Source organism: Amphiprion ocellaris, chromosome 12 (assembly GCF_022539595.1).
Source record: "Amphiprion ocellaris isolate individual 3 ecotype Okinawa chromosome 12, ASM2253959v1, whole genome shotgun sequence".
Classification (NCBI taxonomy): domain Eukaryota; kingdom Metazoa; phylum Chordata; class Actinopteri; family Pomacentridae; genus Amphiprion; species Amphiprion ocellaris.
Genome location: NC_072777.1, coordinates 4,844,750 through 4,863,666, shown reverse-complemented (window position 1 = coordinate 4,863,666; position 18,917 = coordinate 4,844,750). Strand labels below are relative to the sequence as shown.

The 18,917-nt window shown below is 41.7% G+C and overlaps 1 protein-coding gene across 6 annotated transcripts in view; it reads right to left on the bottom strand.

Annotated features, from left to right (window-relative positions):
* sash1a (SAM and SH3 domain containing 1a) overlaps nucleotides 1–18,917 on the bottom strand; it is a 183,232-nt gene that overhangs the window by 53,669 nt on the left and 110,646 nt on the right. The window contains exon 1 of one of the 6 annotated variants that reach the window (XM_023272397.3): nucleotides 2,931–3,621. The exons of 4 other annotated variants lie outside the window; for them this stretch is intronic. In XM_023272397.3, the coding sequence (XP_023128165.2) occupies nucleotides 2,931–3,038 (108 nt within the window). In that variant the 5' untranslated portion in view covers nucleotides 3,039–3,621. Of the gene's footprint in view, nucleotides 1–2,650; nucleotides 2,734–2,930; nucleotides 3,622–18,917 lie in introns of those variants that run through there. One more of the 6 variants, XM_055015807.1, reaches the window with a different exon arrangement.

Below are 18,917 nucleotides of genomic sequence, written 5' to 3'. Positions count from 1 at the left end.
TTCAAAAAGAGAGGGAGTCCCTGCAGGCAAGTAAAATATTTCCACAAGGCCTCGGCTAGCGATGACCTCTCAAGCAAAAAGCAGGGAAAGTTTCTCGAGAGGAGCAAAGCGGTAGTTATGAGTGATTGTCAGCTGTCCAGGTTAGTGATCAAAACTTGGAGACTGCTAGAAGGCATGTGGTAATCTTTGCTTGGTCTCTCTTTTGCAATTTATTGAGAAAAATAGCAGTTATTCCGGTTAAAACTTAATCCCACACACTCAAAAGAACATTGGCCAAATGGGATGTAACCGAGAGGAACTGGAATCTAGATTATCTCAGAGATCTTGAAGTCAAAAAAACATAATGCTGAGGCAGAATTTGCCGTTTAAAGTCAGGCAGTTTTATGGTGGCTCAATAACATTCAATAAAGAAAATTAAGATGTGAGGAAAGAACCCTCGTCGCTCCATAAGTGGGCTGAGACTAGGAGCAAAGTCCCATTCAAACATCTGTAAATCCAACCACTTAGAGCTCCTGCGCCATACTGTCCTAAACTGCCTTTGACTCTTAATTAGTTCAAGGGCTCGTTACTCGGCTTAAACCACAAATAAATGACTGGCTTTCTAAGGTATTCTTATTAAACACATTCCTCCACACGTATGCTGTGTATGGTTAACCTCAGGGACCGGGGGCCCTCCGAAAAATACTGCAGACCCAAGTAGCCTTTGAAGTACAGTCAAAACATTATGAAAACTTGCTTTAAAAGAGCGAACAAACTCTTTGCTGTGGGCTATATGTGAGCCGTCACTTGAAAATTAAGAGCAGTTCTCCAGAAACATACAGCAATCAGCAGAAGACAGCTCACAGTAAGCAACCAGATCTTTATCAGGACGTCCGTAAAAGTACGCAGGCCTGTTCTCACGTGTGGGGAGTCGAGAACAAACACATTCGTAACAGTGAGCTAAGTTGGGTCAACAGGACTGGAGCAAACCCAAACATAAAGGCCATTCCTTTGTAGGCTCCCAAGCAAAACAAAAGCCATTGAAAGTCACAGTGCAGCGGTTAGCGGTTATATAGAGATATAGCAGAGATATGGTCTTCATTGTGCTCAGGATCTCACAATGTGCTCAAAGATACGAGCAAATTGTTCACATAAAGTTCACCATAAAGGGCGACTTTGTCAAGATTTCGCATATTTCTAAACAAATTGGAAATGCAGTCTGGTAAGAAGCTTCAGAAATGCTGATAAATGAAAACAAGTTGTCAAAATCTATTACATTTTACAATTTCTGCTTTGGTGATCACCAGATGTTCATTTACTTTCACAGGGAAGCAACTGGCTGAAAATTATGCACAACCACGCTTGTTAAACCAGTTAGTCGCAGTGTGAAGAACTGACCCGCTGAACCAGCTAAAGACTCTCAAGCAGCCGAGGAGGCCGCTCGAGTTCCATACTTGTGCGCTTCTAATATTTCTAGTGTAGTGTTGCAGGGAAAATAAGACGGTCACAGCTCATCTGAACCAAAGACTCAAGACATAAACTTGTAACGTGACACAGTACACGGAGCAACATTCCAACAAAAAGCCGAGGTTGGAGATTTTGAAATAATGCGAGACTTCGCCATGTCTGCTGGCAGGAGGAGTAATGATTTTGAAACAACTTTAGAGAGAGCTTTGTAATGTTTATTGGCAGGAAGCTTAGTTACTTAAATTAATGGTTAGTCAAAGCCTGGAGAAGCTGATGTCAACAACAAGAAAAAAAAACATTTTCACATTCATTTATGCTAAGATATCCTGCTTTTATGTATGTTATCAACCTGTGAATACATTTAATATATGGTTCTGATGGCAAAATACTACAGTTGAGTTTGTTCGGAGCAAAAGAACTTTTTGCTCGTGTGTGTTTCAGTTCAAGTGGAGAAAAAGAACAACAAAGATGAGCACAGCCTTGCGGACATTTGCCTCTGGAGCAATAAATCTGGATAAATTGCCTGGCTGAGGGCCAGGTCTCCCACCTAGTGTCAGAGGGGCAGGACAACAGCTCCACCTCCCCCATGCACGCACACACACACACACACACACACACACACACACACAATGCTGCATTTCCACACTATTCACAACTTCAGCTCCAGACTAAACCAAATCAACACCTCTGTCTTTACACAGACTGGAAGTGGCTGCTATGCATTTGGTCAGCAGATCAATCACTTTCTGTAAAGCAGAAGCGCAAGTGTTGCAGAAATCTTAGAATATACAGCATCTCTAAAGCATTTGCAGGCACAAACATGTAAAATATGCCAAATCTGGCTGCATCTGGAGGGAGATAACAACAGACCGCAAAGAATACAGGATGCAAAATCTGACTTATGATCAATGTGAGCAGAAACACTACTGGAAATCACTCTTAAATGACGTTATTTGTATGTAAATTTGTAAAAATGGTGCCTTTCTCCTTCTGAAAACCAGAATATATCCCCAAGATTTCAGCTTAAGCATCTTAAAGAATCAACACTGACTATTTAATGTAGAATACTGGTATCATCGTGTCACCTCTGAGTCTTTGGCCTTGCAGTAAAGCTTACCTGGCCTCCAAAAGGAAATAACACAGTCAGGAAGTAAAACAAACATGCCAGCACACAAAAACAATCAAAATTCAGTGCACAACCTACCATTCTTTAATTCCACTCCTGTCTGAGGTCCAACTAACTCATGAGCTCATCACTAGCAGCCTACAACCACACACACCTGAACCCAACACTGCAAGTGCTGCTGGATGTGAATGTGGAGCCTTTTAAGTGTTGTCTGGATGCATGATTTGCATGCACCAACTGGTTGGCCAACTCACTCTGCAAATCAGTGTCAACTTTGAGGATTACAAATCTCAGTTAGTTGTGAGCCTGTGATGTCAGTCTGCGACCATAGCACCCCTCCCCCCCAAAACAAACTCACCAGCATCCCCATGACGTCCGTCCACAGTTGGGAGAAACTGTCGGACGCAGCAGCGCTCTCTGCCCGGGGCTCCTCGGAGGGCGCACCGGTCCCCTGCTCACCCTCCATAACGCGAGGAAATGTTGTTTACAGTCAGACCAGTCTGGTGCAAAAGCTCGAACCCAAACCCGCAGGCTGGGACGTGATCGCCAGCAGTGAGCGAGGTGTCGGTGCCAAAAGGCTGATCTAGAAAAGGTTGCCCTTGACGCACCGGTGAAACGCTCCAGCATTGCTTGGCACGATTCGAAGTTTGGTGCGTAAATTGCTTCCTGACATGTTCGCGAAAACTCCCAGCACAAGTGGATGCAGATAATTAAACCCCCGCCCAAAAAATGACACGAGAAAAGAAAGAAAAGCGGCCTGTGTTCGACCCACCACCGGTCAATCCGTCTGAAAACTCCCGAGCGGGCTGTTCCCTCGCTGCTCCACAAGACCGCACCGCACGGATCCGTGACCGGGCATAAACCAAGCCTCACACCGGGGAAGGGGGGGTTGAGAAAGACGCCGAAGCGAGCAGAAAGTTTCAGAAAACTTTTCGGAACCCCTCGAAGAGTGAGAGAAAAGTGTCTAAAGTAGTGCGGCGAGCGCGCACGTTTCCATTAAAACTTTCGAGTGAGCGAACGCCCGAGCAAATGCTCCAAACACTGCGCCTCCCCCCTCACTTCACCCGCCGGCTCTCCCTCCCTCTCTCTCTCTCCCTCTCTTTCTCCCCCACACACTCCTCCCAGCAACACATCATGACACGAAGATAAAAACAAAACGCTTGTCCTGTATCAAAAGCAAACCACTGACTAGTCATTAATATTCCAATAATCAGCTTTAAGCACGATTCATTTGTTTTTAAAGTAAATTATATTACTCTCACCTTTCTGTTTAACTTTTAATATAATTCTTATGCCAGTTTTCAATCCTGTTGCACTCACTGGTAACTTTGCAGTGGTTTAATTGCATTTTTGGAGATTTTTTCTGCCTTCTATGACTTTTAAAAGTTTAAAAAATGTTTTTTTGGAAACCTCCATAACCCCTCTAACTCATTCTAGTCTTATAATTCATTTAACAGCTCACAAATCTTTCTATCTGGCGCTGACATGCTTTCCACCAATACATTTCTCCAGCCACTTCTGAATAGGGAGTGTGAACAAAGCACATTCTCCACGCGATTGTCTGAAAAACAAAACAAAAAAGCCGCACGGGAAAAAATGTTTTTCATAGGTCTCCTATGCCTGCTTAAAACCCCAGAGCTTCAACTTTAATTACTTAACTCTTTAATTACTTCATTTGAGTTGTTGAGAATTAGTTTTTTGTCTCACATAATGCAAACAGGAGTTGGTGTACAGTGCAACAAGCAACGCTTTCTGTGCAGCAGATGTCCTTTGAATACACGCAGAATAAAGAGAGCCACTTTACGTACAAGCATGAAATCACACAGCTATCCTGTCTGATTTGCCGTTTGTTCTGCACCACCAGCGGCCTTTTCTCTATTGTAATGAAGAAGTCCTGAAGCTGTCCCTGTTGTTGTCAAGAGCACATTTTCTCAGAGCAGATACAGCTGCTGGGTCTTGTGACAGAAGCCAGAAGGACCAGATATGGAAAAGAGCTTGAATATATATATTTTTTTATCATCTCTCACTCCAGCTCCTCCTGTGGATTCAAGTCAGCTGAAGGTTTCCCTGGTGTTTACCGGATCAGTCTGCGTTGCCACATGCAGGCGGAACATGTATGCAAAAGTGGCACGACCGAAGGAAGGAGAGCTGACTAGGAAAACTATTAACCCCACATTCCTTTCTGTAGCCATGTAAAAGGAGATCAGTTACACAATAATCCACACGGCTACTGTTTCACTTGAAAATATGTGATCAGAGGCCTACTGTCAATTATTCATGGTGCAAAAGGCTCACATAAATTTCACTGACACGATTGCATCTCTGTAGAAAATAAATTAAATTTTTGTTAGAAAGATAAAGATGATAAGAAAAAACAAGGATGCACAACCCTGATTTAGGAGTGTAAAGCCAGTAGTGCTTCTGTGAAACTGTAACTGGAAATCTCAAAGATTTTGTTCTCTTTGGTGGCACCTGTGGCAATAAGCAGTAATTGCAGGTATGTTTTTTTTTTTTTTTTTAAACTTCTGAGATCCAAACAGTGTCGCATGGGGCAGTGCATCATCCCTATTGGTCTTTTCTTTGTTTTTCTTAGCTACAGTAATGTGTACTTGCAATTCTAGCAGAGGAAAAGCTGTACAGTGGTTTGCACACAAGTAAGTTGAAAAGTGTGTCTGTTATGTAAGCTCTATTAAAAATAACTGATGATTGATGGAACACGTGTCACTGTGTGTGGCTTGTAATATTTTGCGAGTATGTCGCCACAGACATCCGGTTCATACTAGTGTAAATGCCAGAGTTCTGATATAAATTCATCAGCGGGTCATAGGGTCAATGACCATTGTGTTACCTCATTTGGTCCTAGACAGATTGGCATGTTACAGTGCTCTCACCACTGTATTTGCAAAACATCTTCATTATCGGAGATGATGTTTCTCCCAAACAGCGATCCATTCGATTCTTGCTGAGATATTAAAAAAAAAAACACAACCCCATGAGGGAAAAGTCAAGGATTTAAGTCCATAGAATTCTTCATAAAAGTCTGTACACGACTACAAAGTAATCCATGAGGATATTTCAGTCTAGACAGCTAAACATTATATTAAAAATTTGTTCTTTTCAACTGTATTATTCGAGCAGGGAGTCCTTTGTTGGCACTGATCATGATTCACAGTTTGAGGAGGTGAACAACGACTTTTACAGGCCTCGGATGAGTGGCAGCTGCTCAACACTCTCCTGCTTACAGTCTAAACACAAAGAACACACGTTCAGACAAGAGCAGCTTTGTGGGGCGGCAAGTTGACAGTGTGTGGATCTGCACTGCCGACCCACATCTGTACGCTTGCGGTGGCAGCAGCGAGTGTATTACTGCTAGCGTGTGTTCGTCATTTGCTTCTGCAGAACTGTGAATATGTTGTGAATCGTAGGCGCGATTTTAAGCCGCCACCCAGATCTTCTTTCCAGTTGGAGGGAACTGTTGGAGGTCACACATGCTGTCCTATGCACACAAACACTCTGCATGCCCAAACGCCCAAATACAAGACAGTGTGTCCCCCAGTGTGAGCAGCTCAAACAGAAGGGTCAAACTGTTAATGAGCAGAGGAGGAAGCCTGTTGACTCATCAAACACCACTGGTGTGTGAGTCTGTGTACGTAGCTGCCAGCTTTCCCTCTTTTCACACTTGCCACTAATCAAGGTGTCACGTTGCTAGACGAGAGGAAACAAAAGTCACTCCCTAGTTAGTTCACCAGATGCTAATTGCACTTTTATTGCATGTTAAAGTCTCGGCTTTTAGAGCAAATTTTGGATAAGATTCCATGTGAACATTTGGTCAGAAATGAGGACAAAATGTGCAGCGCATCAACAGGCAGAAGACACGCCTGCAACCAATTCACCGTGTCCATAAATTCGTTGTAAAAGTGGACTGGGAGAACTTATTTCACGGTTCTCAAATATATAGGAGGTTCCTCCATGAGAGCAGTGATGTCATGAATATAAACTGCTCACATATATAGGTTACTTTGAACAAAGTCTTGAAAGCCTCAGGACTTAACAATATCCTGATTGATGTCAAGTGTTGGAGATATTTTGACATGTTCACTTTCTTTCATCTGTCTCCTTTCATCTCTTCTCCTTCCTATTATTCAAATTAATATTAATAGTTTCACTGTCTTATTAGGCATTCTTCTCCTTCTTCCTCTTATTTGTTGATCCTTGTGGATTCCTGTGGGACGGTGGAGGAGATTTACACTGTGTCATCAGGTTTGAGGTAGAGACGGAAAACCTCAGGAGTGGACGGATATCGGAAGGATTTGTATCAGACATGCTGAGGCCATATCCATGAGAAGTCGTGTGTGTGACTCTATGCTGAATATATATCAGTTCAACTCCATGCATATGAAGGCATGCTATCTTTAAAAAAATACAATAAATTGCCAAAATGACACCATTTATTAGAGCCAGAAACTGCAAAAACACAAAGAATGTTGAATGTTCAATTTTCTAATGATCTTTGAACTAATCATGTGTGAAATATGGTGGCATCACGACGATTAACCAAATCTAAGCTTAAAATCATGACACTTTAGCAATAGCTCTTCATTTGACATCTTATTTTTAAAAATGCCAAAAATAAACCATTTCAACTACCCAGATTCTGGAAAAAATAAAAGATTCTACACTTCTTGGTGCAACCATAACGTCGCTAATGACTCAGCTGTAGTCAACAGTCATGATTTAGCAACTGTTCAGATGAACTATATTGAACTGCAGGCTTTGCACTGAGCAGATAAGAGACGTTATGGGAACAAATGAAAAGTGTCAATGGTTAAATATCTACACAATGTAATTTTTATGACAATAATCATAGGGGGATTGTATTCAACATTACAAAAGTAACGTTGTGCAAAAAAACTCAATGTACAAATGCATCTTAAAAGAGCATTGCCTACTTCAGTGACACAACTATTGCACAAATATTGACCAAACTGTCAAAAATGAAAAAAATGTTTAAGGAGGTTATCTGCACCTGTGGAAACTTGAAAAAAACTTGTACATGCTGATTCCATTTTTTTTGTAAAATAAATAGTCACAGAAATTTGACTTTTCTTTTTTTCTTTCTTTCTTTTGTGGTTCATAACATTTTAGCTGTCACACTGCATAGAAGATATTTTTGGGTTTAATCTACTTCCAATTATCGCTAATCTGTTTCCATATAGGTGCGTGACTTTATATTGCAGTGAAAAGTGAGTAAAAATGTGGCACAAGCAAAAAAATTGCCATTGTTACCAATTAGAGTGAGACGTCTATAGGGGCTGGTTGTCCAACCATTACAACAAGACCATCTGAGGGGGTTAGAAGCAGACTGGTCTAACCCACAACACAAATATAGCATTACGGTGGCACTTAGAATGTTAGACCATTCTTGAAAACACAAAACTTTGAACCCATTTTTCTCAAAAACTACAGAAAGTGGGTTAGATCAAGTAAAAATGTAAAAATGATGGTTTTAAAATTGTTCAGTGCAAGCAATGTCAAATTTACTGAACAAGGTGAAACATGAGGAAGAATTTAGGTCAGGATGAGGTGTCACCATCGAGTTCTACTTGCAGGGAAGAGCAACATGTGTGTCACAGCTATGAGTACAAACATTAAGGCATTACAGAGACATTACAGGAACAAAGAATCAACTAATCTCCCCCTTGAGTCTTTTCATTAACCACTCAAACACTCCCACATGCTAAGTAAGCATAAAGACTCAGATAAACTTCTGTTGAAGTAGGAGATCTTCTAGAAATGCACTTGCCCGGGATTATGGCGAGTCACACTGTGTAATTTTCCACTGAAGCTGATTCAGCAAGATTAGCACAAAACCAGGTAGTGTTCTAAACACACTCATTAAGAGACAAGGAGAAGAGTCCTTTGATTCAGCTGAGAATCACTGTTCAACGCTGGTCACATCAATGTAATACTTGCAAACTGATACAATGTGTATTTACTGATCAGGCATAACATTATGACCACCTGTCTAATATTGTGCTGGTCCCCCTTAAGTGGTCAGAAATGCTCTGAACCATTGGGTCTGGACCAGAGGACCTCTCAGGATGTCTTATGGGGTCTGGACCAGAGGACCTCTCAGGGTGTCCTATGGGGTCTGGACCAGGACGCTGGCAGTGGATCTTTGGGTTCTCTGGGTTGTACAGTGGAGCCTCTGGGAATCAAACTTGCTCCACTGCATCCTGCTGATGGTTGATCAGAATGGGGTCTAGAAAGTTTGAAGGTCAAGTCAACATCTTTGGTGACTGTCATGTTCCTCAAGATGTTCCTGATTGTTTGTGGTTTTTGTGATGTGGTGGGGTGCATTTTCCTGCAGGGACAGGCCAGTACCATTTAGGATTTCCATTTAGATGAAGGAATGTGCTTGTTCTTGACAATGTTTATTTGAGTGTTTAAGTCTCATCAACACAGATGCCAAAATCCCAGGTTTTCCTGCAGGACACAACATAATACCAATATGATCAATGTTATTCACTTCACCTAACAGTGGTCATAATGTTGTGGGTGATCGGTGCATACTGAGAAAATAATGGGGTTATGAAAGACAACCCGTCGTTATTTCCAGCGATTAGTTGTATACAACTAAAAGGTGGAGCAAAGAAGAGGCTTAAACTTGACACTGGTGATACGGCAACCCTGAGACTGAGGAGAAAATGGAGATAGAGATAGAAGAAGAATGCAGATCATGTTAAAGCGAAGCAGGAACGGACCTCCCCTGATAGTAAGAGTGACCCTTTAGTGGAGGTCAGTGACCCCTGGGCTTAAAAATACCTCTGTGGGGAGTCATGGCAGGGGTAATTAACAACACGGCGGACGGCCATCAAGGGCAACACCGACACACTTAAAGAATGCGATACGTGACCACACACAAGTAACACATGCATATATACTCTCTGCAGTGTACACACTGATGGATACATACAGCAGCTGTGTTTTAAAGCATAGATTTTCAAGATATCAAACGAGTCTATTTTCTTGGTTTCACTGAAAGGATAATATCAAGCCAAATGTGCAGTCGTCTTTCCTTTTGCTTTACCAACTCCTAATAACCTTTTTCTCACCTTATGCTTCAGCATTTCCCTCTTTTTTTCATGTTAACATATAGATTCACACCCAAAGTTAATTGGATCGAAAGTCCTGAACCTTTATCCCTTAGTTCTTAGCGTATTTTTTCCGTCTGAATAATTGCGATCAAGATTTTCACATCATTAATTCCGCTCCGCCGATGGGTCAAAGGCCCGACAGTCTCTAGGCATTTTCTTTGAACCACTCTTGAATGGTTTGCTATTTATCTGTGTGCATGTATGAGTGTTTATGTGTGTCCCAATGCCCAAGAAAATGTGTGTTCCCAGTGAGTAGGCAGGCCAGCCCCATTGCGCTTCACACGCCGCTGACTTTTGTGTGGGAGTTATCACACAGGCCCAATTAGCATGACAACTAATTACTGTTTCCTCGGTCCCCTCCCTCAGCTAAGCAACTCATTAAATTAAATCAACACACTGGTGTTTCCTACTGAAAACAATGCTTTAAGGGAGTAATCATGATCGCCCGCCGCTTGTTGTTTGTGTGTTCTAGGTGTTGCGTTTCGTGGGTTGGTCAAGCGGAGCTGCGCAGTCTTTTGAAAGCTGGGGAAATGTTAACTTCCAACATCAACACAGGAATTACCTCTGGGTTCGAGTTAAAGAGGAAGAGGAAAGAAAAGGGGGATGACAAGCGGGAGAGTGCGAGATAAACACACAAAGTGATATGCAAAGGCGACGGGGAGAGAGAACGCTGAGAACAACAGCAAATAGATGCAGAAAAGAAAGAAGAGATGCCTGGGGTATGAGGTGCATGTGACAAACAGCACCTTATACGCTGTCAAAGCTTCTCATGTGGTGTACGGTATGTCAGGACAAACAATATGGATTGGGGGCATTGTCAGAGGAAATATCCTGCAAGATTTTTTTAATGTGATGCATGAATTTAGATGCAAGAAGAAAGTCAGTGTCATCGAGATGCAGTGAGGATGAAAGAAAGAGGCCTGAGGTGAAGCTGGAGGTTCCTCGTGTTTGTTACAATGTGACGTTTTTGCTGAAATTCTGTCTTTTTTGCTCTTTTTTGTGGATTCCAAGAGTCCTGTATATCTTGGCTCAATCTATGGTATGCGCATTTAAGTAAGCAGAGTGTCGATATGCATACAGTCTACAGCAAATTACATTACACCTCCTGCAGCCACAAACATTTCCGAATAGTATTTACAAGTCGTTATCCGTGCTTTCAATAATGTACTGGTAATTGCAGGCGCCCTTTTCATGTGCTTTGTGCCAGAAAAGAAACTGCTAATGAAGAAAAACAAAGCATATTTGTGCTAAGCCCCGGATTCTCCATGCAGCGCACGCCTCCGTGGCCATGTGGTAGGTGATTATATTACACCACTGTGTGTGTTGCGAATGTGTGAACTGAGATTCCAGGGTGTTTTAATCAGGCGCGACTGAAAGGACAGATGTTGTTTTGGATGTAAGCGAGCTGCGAGAGTCATGAGCGAGGCCTGCGTCCTTAAAGCGAGTGCACAGTGTTCTGTGGACATCCGCAGGCAGGGCGTGAAAGAGAAAAGGCAACGGGAGAAGAATAAATTACGTCAAAATGGTGTCCACAGGTGTGCTCGGAAAATAACAAGAAGGAGGGGTTTGTTTGTGTGTTTGCTTGTTTTGTTTGAGTGAGTCCACAGGTGCAGACAGACGAGATGTGTTGGTCTTGCCATGGATGGAGGTCATGAGGCTTGGCTGGCAGCTGCGTTGGTGTCAGGATGGCAGTGCCAGGCTGACGGCTAATGTCATCTCGCTCTGTGTGCTGGACATCTGCACTACATGTACTTTGGCAGAGCAGTTTCACAACATGGATCGAGGATGAGAGGAGTCCAGAATCTACAGTGTCTATGGACAGACTACTGAAGTGACAATCTTAATTTTACCGCAGTAAAATTATAATTATACACTACCGTTCAAAAGTTAGGGGACTCTTAGAAATGTCCTTATTTTTGAAAGAAAAGCAGCTTTTGTCAATGAAGATAACATTAAATGAATGATAAATCCAGTCTAGACATTGTTAATGTGGTAAATGACTATTGTAGCTGGAAACAGCTGATTTTTAATGGAATATCTCCATAGAGGTACAGAGGAACATTTCCAGCAACCATCACTCCTGTGTTCTAATGCTACATTGTGTTAGCTAATGGTGTTGAAAGGCTCATTGATGATTAGAAAACCCTTGTGCAGTTATGTTAGCACATGGATAAAAGTGTGAGTTTTCATGGAAAACATGGAATTGCCTGGGTGACCCCAAACTTTTGAACGGTAGTGTATGTTTGACACCTAACTTCCACTGTAAATATCTATAAAGATATAACTTTTAACAAGTGAGAATACTGTTAAATGCGATGTAATCCTGACAGTACAAAATTAAGCAGCAGTTTTTTGGATGAAAAACTGTCTGATTGCCTTGATTGTTTATTTCTGTAGATTAAATAACATTTTTACTGTGTAAGATAGTCATTATTGACTGAAAATGATTTCAGCTGCAATGGGGGAAAAAAAGAAAAATTAAAAATAGACAGAACTGAGTACAATTATAGCTGTAGCCGCCTTGCGTATGAAAATAAATAAAAAGCTATCTTGATTTGACTATTCCAGACTGAAAATTACAAAGGCAGAACTGGTTGTTAATCTTTTTTCGGGTCTCCATTAGCTCTTTCTTGGGCAACTTTTGGGTTTATATTCAATGCACTATCACTCAAGTCAAAGTGAAAAGCAAAGTCTTCCTTGAAAATGAAAAAAGAGAGTAATTTTTGAGCATATAATCTAGATAACCTGTGAAAAACTGATGAAATGCACCCTTAATTTCCAGTCTGTTCTTGTTTATTTTGCTCTGTTTGGTCTATTTCCGTGATTAGATATCAAAGTTTTATCACTGGTGGTTTCTTGCTTATCAGTAGCTTTCCTTTGGGTATGTTTTGACCTCTTTTCTTCCACTTTTCTACACCCTTTCACAATGCTACTTCCTCTCTCGTCCAGCTGAGAATGAGGCACTAAAAGTGGACATAGTGGATCCCCCTGCTGTCGTCAAAAGTACTTACAAGCCACAGAGCACATGGCCTCCTCGCTCATGCAGGACACCAGACCGTCTATTAAATCCTCTTCCGTGTCCGTTTGTGTCAAGTCAGCCGGTCTGCCATATGTTAGCCTCTGAGCTAGATACTGTAAAAAAAATAGGCTTGGTCTCGATGTTATTAATGACCATGTGTGCTGTGAACACGCTGCATAATTATCCCCTGCAGTTTCATCCAAAGCTCAGTTTTATAGTGCTCATTTCAGGTTTATGGGACTCAGATACACACTGAGGAGCACAGGCATGCATGCACATTCAGGCTTAGACACACACAACACAGACAGAGATAGAATAGCTGTGTATTTACTGTACAGCTCCACAGCTAACAAGACAGTAGCCAGTGGGCCTCGCTAAACATTTTATTGGTCTGCCTCTGCTTTGTTTCTCCATTTAACTACTCTCACCTGTTGTCTCAGCTAATGTCAGACACCACAGAAAGAAGGATAACACATACTGGTCCAGATATTAAACTGACAAAACCATATGTTTGCACCGTATCTGGAGAAATGGAAGTCTAAAAGCTTGGAATGGGTTTGTTTAGGAGTCTAAAGACAACATTCAGGTCTGACAGAAGCAGAAAAAGACAGAGTCTCTTGTGAATGTGCCGTGAGAAGGATTCCAGCTCCAGAGATGCCACATTATCTCTGGCACACATGCATAACAGACACAGATACACAGCGCACACACAGCGAAGCACTCATTGATGGAATGAGAAGCTGCATGCAAACTGCAAATCATATCTAAAAATACCTCAAGCCCACATTTATAATCTTTTCGTACGAAAAATTCACAGCGAGCCATGTATCATGAGCATTTACAGCTTCACCATCCCCGTGGATTTATATCTCGCTGCTAGCAGAGAAGGCTGCAGACACGGCTGACATTTGGTTATGTATTAGATGTTATAATAACTTGTTCGTCAGCCAGCCTCAGGCTGCTGTGGTACGGCCTTCTGTAATTACTGTCAGTACTCACACAGCCATCATATATCTCACACGCAGGCCGCAACACATGATCCGTCACACATATTTGGCCATTTGCACATTAGAGGCAAATAAACAGCCACGTTAAAATACATGCTGACGTGCAAAAAAGTATTCTTCTAACTGGCAACGGTGGATGAATTTCAAAACCTCAGCTAGTAGGGATTTTCAACACAAACGTGTGTCAGTCCTCTGTGCTGTTAAAAGTCACAGTGTTAAAGATATTGGTTAGTCCTCGGCCAGTACCACAGTTGAGTACCTTCCCAGTGCTATTATCGATTTAAGGAGTCAAAAAGGGGATTTTTTTAAAAAAATTGTTCATATCGTATCAATTTTCAGTTGCACTGAATCATTTCAACTATTAACACCCCCCTAACACATTTGTTTTATTGTCGGAGCTACAAATTCCCTGGCACAGAGACGCTGCCCACTGAACTAAATAGAAATTCATTTTCAGATATCCTGCTGCAAATTTAAAATAAAAAATCCTTCGTTTTAGCTATGACTTAATTAACAGTTTTGTCCAGAAACTTCAAACTAAACTTCGCTCGGGCAGCTCAACTGTCAGCAGATAGCAGGTAACATGGCCTTGATGTCCCACCAGAGAGTGAATATGTCCCTCTGCTCTCCAGATTTAACTGAGAGCACATTATTTAAGACCTCAGCATCACTAGCCATTTTGGTTTGGAGTTTATACCTGACCACAGCACATTAAGCTCTTTTCACACATTTCACCCTCTCACTTTATATCGCTGCTTGTCATTCCTTATTCCCCTGTCCATTTATGCTGCAGTGAGACATCTAGTTTTAGGCTTATTCTGCCAGTTACAGTGTGTCATTCTGACATAGCAGTTGACTGAAATGATCATCCATCACTATATGAACAAGTGTCTGAGTAAATGCTGTATTTGACTGGCAGGTAGAACAACCAATCAGCTGCTATGCCAGTGTCTCAGCCCTCCCTAAAAAAAACAAAAAACTTCCAGGCTTCTCTGTGTGTGTGTGTTTGTGTTCGCACGGTTTCAATCCGTCTCTGCCTGTCTGGTCGGCTGTCTGCTCCAAACTCAACCACACAACACACAAACATAATGCAAGCTCAGCTCAAACCACTGTAGCCCTCCACTTTCACAGGAATTTCCCCCCGTTTTAGTCCAGAGGATCCTGCTTACACTGACAAAATATGAACCCGGTGGCAGCGTCGAGCCACAAAAACACAAAACAAAACAAAAACTTGTACATTTTCCTAATTGCTTAAAGGGGTTCGCATGGTGACGCACAAAGCGCTGGTCGAACATGCGGATTGTGTTCTCAGAGTAAGAAAAAAAATGATGCTCAGATGGAGAGAGAAGAAAACAGATTTCTATGAGTAAAACCTTCCTGTTGTTTTGAGAGGGACTTTGAGGAGTAAAACAAGGTCAAAATTTGTGACATTTTTATGTCTGACTATTTCTTATCTGTCTCCACAGGATTCCTAACCTCACGTTGATGCTAAGACGCCACTAAATTACTCACCAATTAATACGTTTTGTCGGTGCTGGTAAGCGGATTTTGTTAATTTCCAGCAGAGCCAGCCAAGTTTTGTGTCCTAAACTAAGAGACTGGTATTGATTGTCTCAGCTAACTCTCAGTAAGTGCAATTTCGAGTGTGCTTCCTGGAATTCTGTACAATGCCTCCAATCATAACCTTTACCTGTTCTGATGAAATGAGATCTTCTGTACACACACACACACACACACACACACACACACACACACACACACACACACACACACACACACACACACACACACACACACACATATTACAATTGTCCAATAAAATAACATGAATTAATGTGCTTCTGAAGTTGATTTAAAATGGGAATTATTTGATTGATCAAAAATTGGAAAACTAAGTTCTATGGACTCAAAAAAGTACCCAAAAATGTACTGGGGCTCACCTTTGCCAGCCTTCTAAAACATTTAAGTCACATCTGACTCCGGTTTTGTCTCTCTTCAATAATTGGCTGACTCAGAACCTTTGAGGTGGCAAAAGGACTGACAGGTTACCATGGCGATGGCTCAATGCCTGCCATATAAGCTGCGGCGATGGTTGCATCTGCCTGATGAGACCTCATTATGCACCGGCGGGGAGTCCTGTCGGAAATCTCTGGTCCAGACGGTCACCGAGACCTAATTAACACACCTTTCTGACTAGAGACTCGACTCCTCTGTCGCTCTCCGCTGTCCCCACAGATTGTATCAGCGTACAACAAACAAACCCCACAGCAAGGCCGATAGAGGAAGCAAACGGAGCAGTCAGTGGTCATTAGCTTCGTGGGTTTAAAGGTTGTATTTTCTGGCTAGATTAGAAGTCGGCCAATGCACCAGTTAAAGATCCTGCTCCACTGGCCCCCTCACACACCTTTCTGGAAGAGCGAAGCTTCTCTGGAGCCAAGAGGACTAGTAGGAGCAGTAAGAAGGTTAATAGGCCCACTGAGATTAAATGCATGATGGGTAAAATAGAGTCTGGGCTCCAGATGGCTCAGTCTCAGGTAAAAACACATCTCTAAATAGGAGATACAGTGCTAAAATTGAGTATTTATCTGGGTTTTTTAGAGGTAAATGGGTGTTTGAAAGTAATGTAAGGTATTTTTTTATTACTAATTTACATTTTTTAGTCAGTTTGTCTGTTGTGTAGTTCACAAGATGTCTGAAAATAAAATGAGAAGCATCCAAATCTTGTATCTGACAAGCTGGAGCGAGCAAATGTTTCTTGTTTTTCCTGACGAAACACTTTAATTTTATACCGTCAAAGAAAATATGTTTCCGCGGAGCCATGATTACTAAAAACTGGGCCAATGTTTGGTGTCAACAACAACAACAACAAAATGAATTAAAAAAGAAAAAAAAATACTGGTCGATCTGGCAGGCTGCAAAACACGAAGAAACGAGACAGAAAACTCGTCATGCGTGGCATCGGTGGTCAGAGGGATGAGGTCTCTGGAGGACACCCAAACACACACATATACAAACTCACAGGAGGCCGGCGTTGGCACAGGAGTTTCTGCTGCAGGGCTTGGTGCTGAGCCCATGCTGGCTAAAAAGAGATCCATATCCTGTGGCGCAAAGCTGGCACCTCGCCGACACCAGTGTAGTCAGCGTAGTATTTACCTGTTTGCTCTTTCATTACCATTACTTTCATCTCTTGCAGCATCTCTAGTACAAATCTACAACATCAGCAATCTATTATATCCATCATTAACTAGCAACACTTCTGAAACACCTTCAGAATACCTTCTCAGGGTCATAAGCCTGGAAGAAAAGATGAACTTGATTGTATGTATAATAAATATAGAGTCAGACAGACAGAAACATGGCTACACAGGTTCAAAGACAGAACAGGTAGATTGCGAGCACACGGGATTCAATTAATTTCTCTCTCCTCTTTTCTATATACACATATTTTTTTCCTGTTCCGTGTCAAACACTGGAATATACTGAGGGACAGATGCAAGATGATTTGCTCCAGATGATCTCAAAGCAGCAAAAAAACTAAAAACATAAGCACATATGGCTTGTAAAGCACAGACCTCAGATCTGAGTGCTGCTCTTTGAAAGCTCTCTATATCATATCTAAAGGGGGGCTGAAAAACAAATTCTGAGTGGGGCAGGGGTATTTCCAAGCGCGCTTTTTTACCTCTCCGACTCCGGTTTTAGAGTTGGAATGTGGAGTCGAGCACCTCCAGTATAGAAACGGTGAATATATTTGAGTCAGTATAATCAGACATCATGTACAAAAGGCAAGTTTTTAAAGAAATGCAGTGTTGTTGCATTCATTAAAAGCCATTAAAACTCATTTACAACTTGCAAATGCACCTGGTGATAAAAAATGTAGACAGGCAAGTATTAAGAATGACTTAAGCATGCAGGTTTTACATCTATACTACCATTCAAACGTTTGGGCTCACTTTTAAATGTCAATATTGTTGAAAGAAAGCATTTTTTTTCAATGAAGATAGCATTAAATGAATGATAAATCCAGTGTAGACATTATTAATGTGGTAAATGACTATTGTAGCTGGAAACAGCTGATTTTTAATGGAATATCTCCATAGGGGTACAGAGGAACATTTCCAGCAACCATCACTCCTGTGTTCTAATGCTACATTGTGTTAGCTAATGGTGCTGAAAGGCTCATTGATGGTTAGAAAACCCTTGTGCAATTATGTTAGCACATGAATAAAAGTGTGAGTTTTCATGGAAAACATGAAATTGCCTGGGTGACCCCAAACTTTTGAACAGTAGTGTATGTTTTCTAAATCAGACAGTCACAATACACACACAGAAATACTTGTCATATGTTTTACTATGACATTATCATGTTAAATGTGTAGCCTTTACTCACCGCTACACCAAAACTCAACAAGATCTCCAGGGATAAAGTTGAAGAGCGCAGAGTCACAACAATGTGTTTCCCTTAGCGCTGCCTTGCACTAATAATGAACTGCAGCTAGAATAAAGTCAGGTCAGCTCAGGCTTTGTCCAGCTCCGTCATAACCTCATTTAGACGTCTGATTCAGTCTGTTTATGCGCACAAATGACTGCGTTAGAAAGCCATGGACATGTGGTGGAAACATGTTTACAGCTGCGGCCTGGGTTTTGGGCCGTGATGTAATGGCAAGGAGAAAGGTAGGGAAAACTTTTGCTGTTGTGAGTGAATCGAAAACAGTTTTTTTTTGTGTGTGAAACATGATGAGACTAAAAGACAAGAACAGGGAAGTAAACAGAAAACACTGATTAAGAGATGGATAGAAAAGGCAAGAGGGGAAGTACCAGAGGATGTTCCATGGATCCAAGGGGCAGGACAGGGCAGGGCAGGGAAATTACAATCCACGCCTGGAGCAACAGCTCCCCCTGGGGCAAAGCATTGATAATACATAAGACCTGTCGAGGTCAAGTCAAGCCAATTATATTTATGGAGCTCAATGTCACGTATCAGAATAGTCTGACCCATGAAGCCAAGGTCATGCACAAAAGATGCATAAAAAATGAGGATAAGATAAGCATCCGAATGGTTTTGTGAAGGCAACTTTGAAAGAATTTGATGTAAAAATCAGACGTCATCCTTCAGAGCTACCACAAACCTGCACATTAATCACCATTCTCCTCCACGCTCTGAA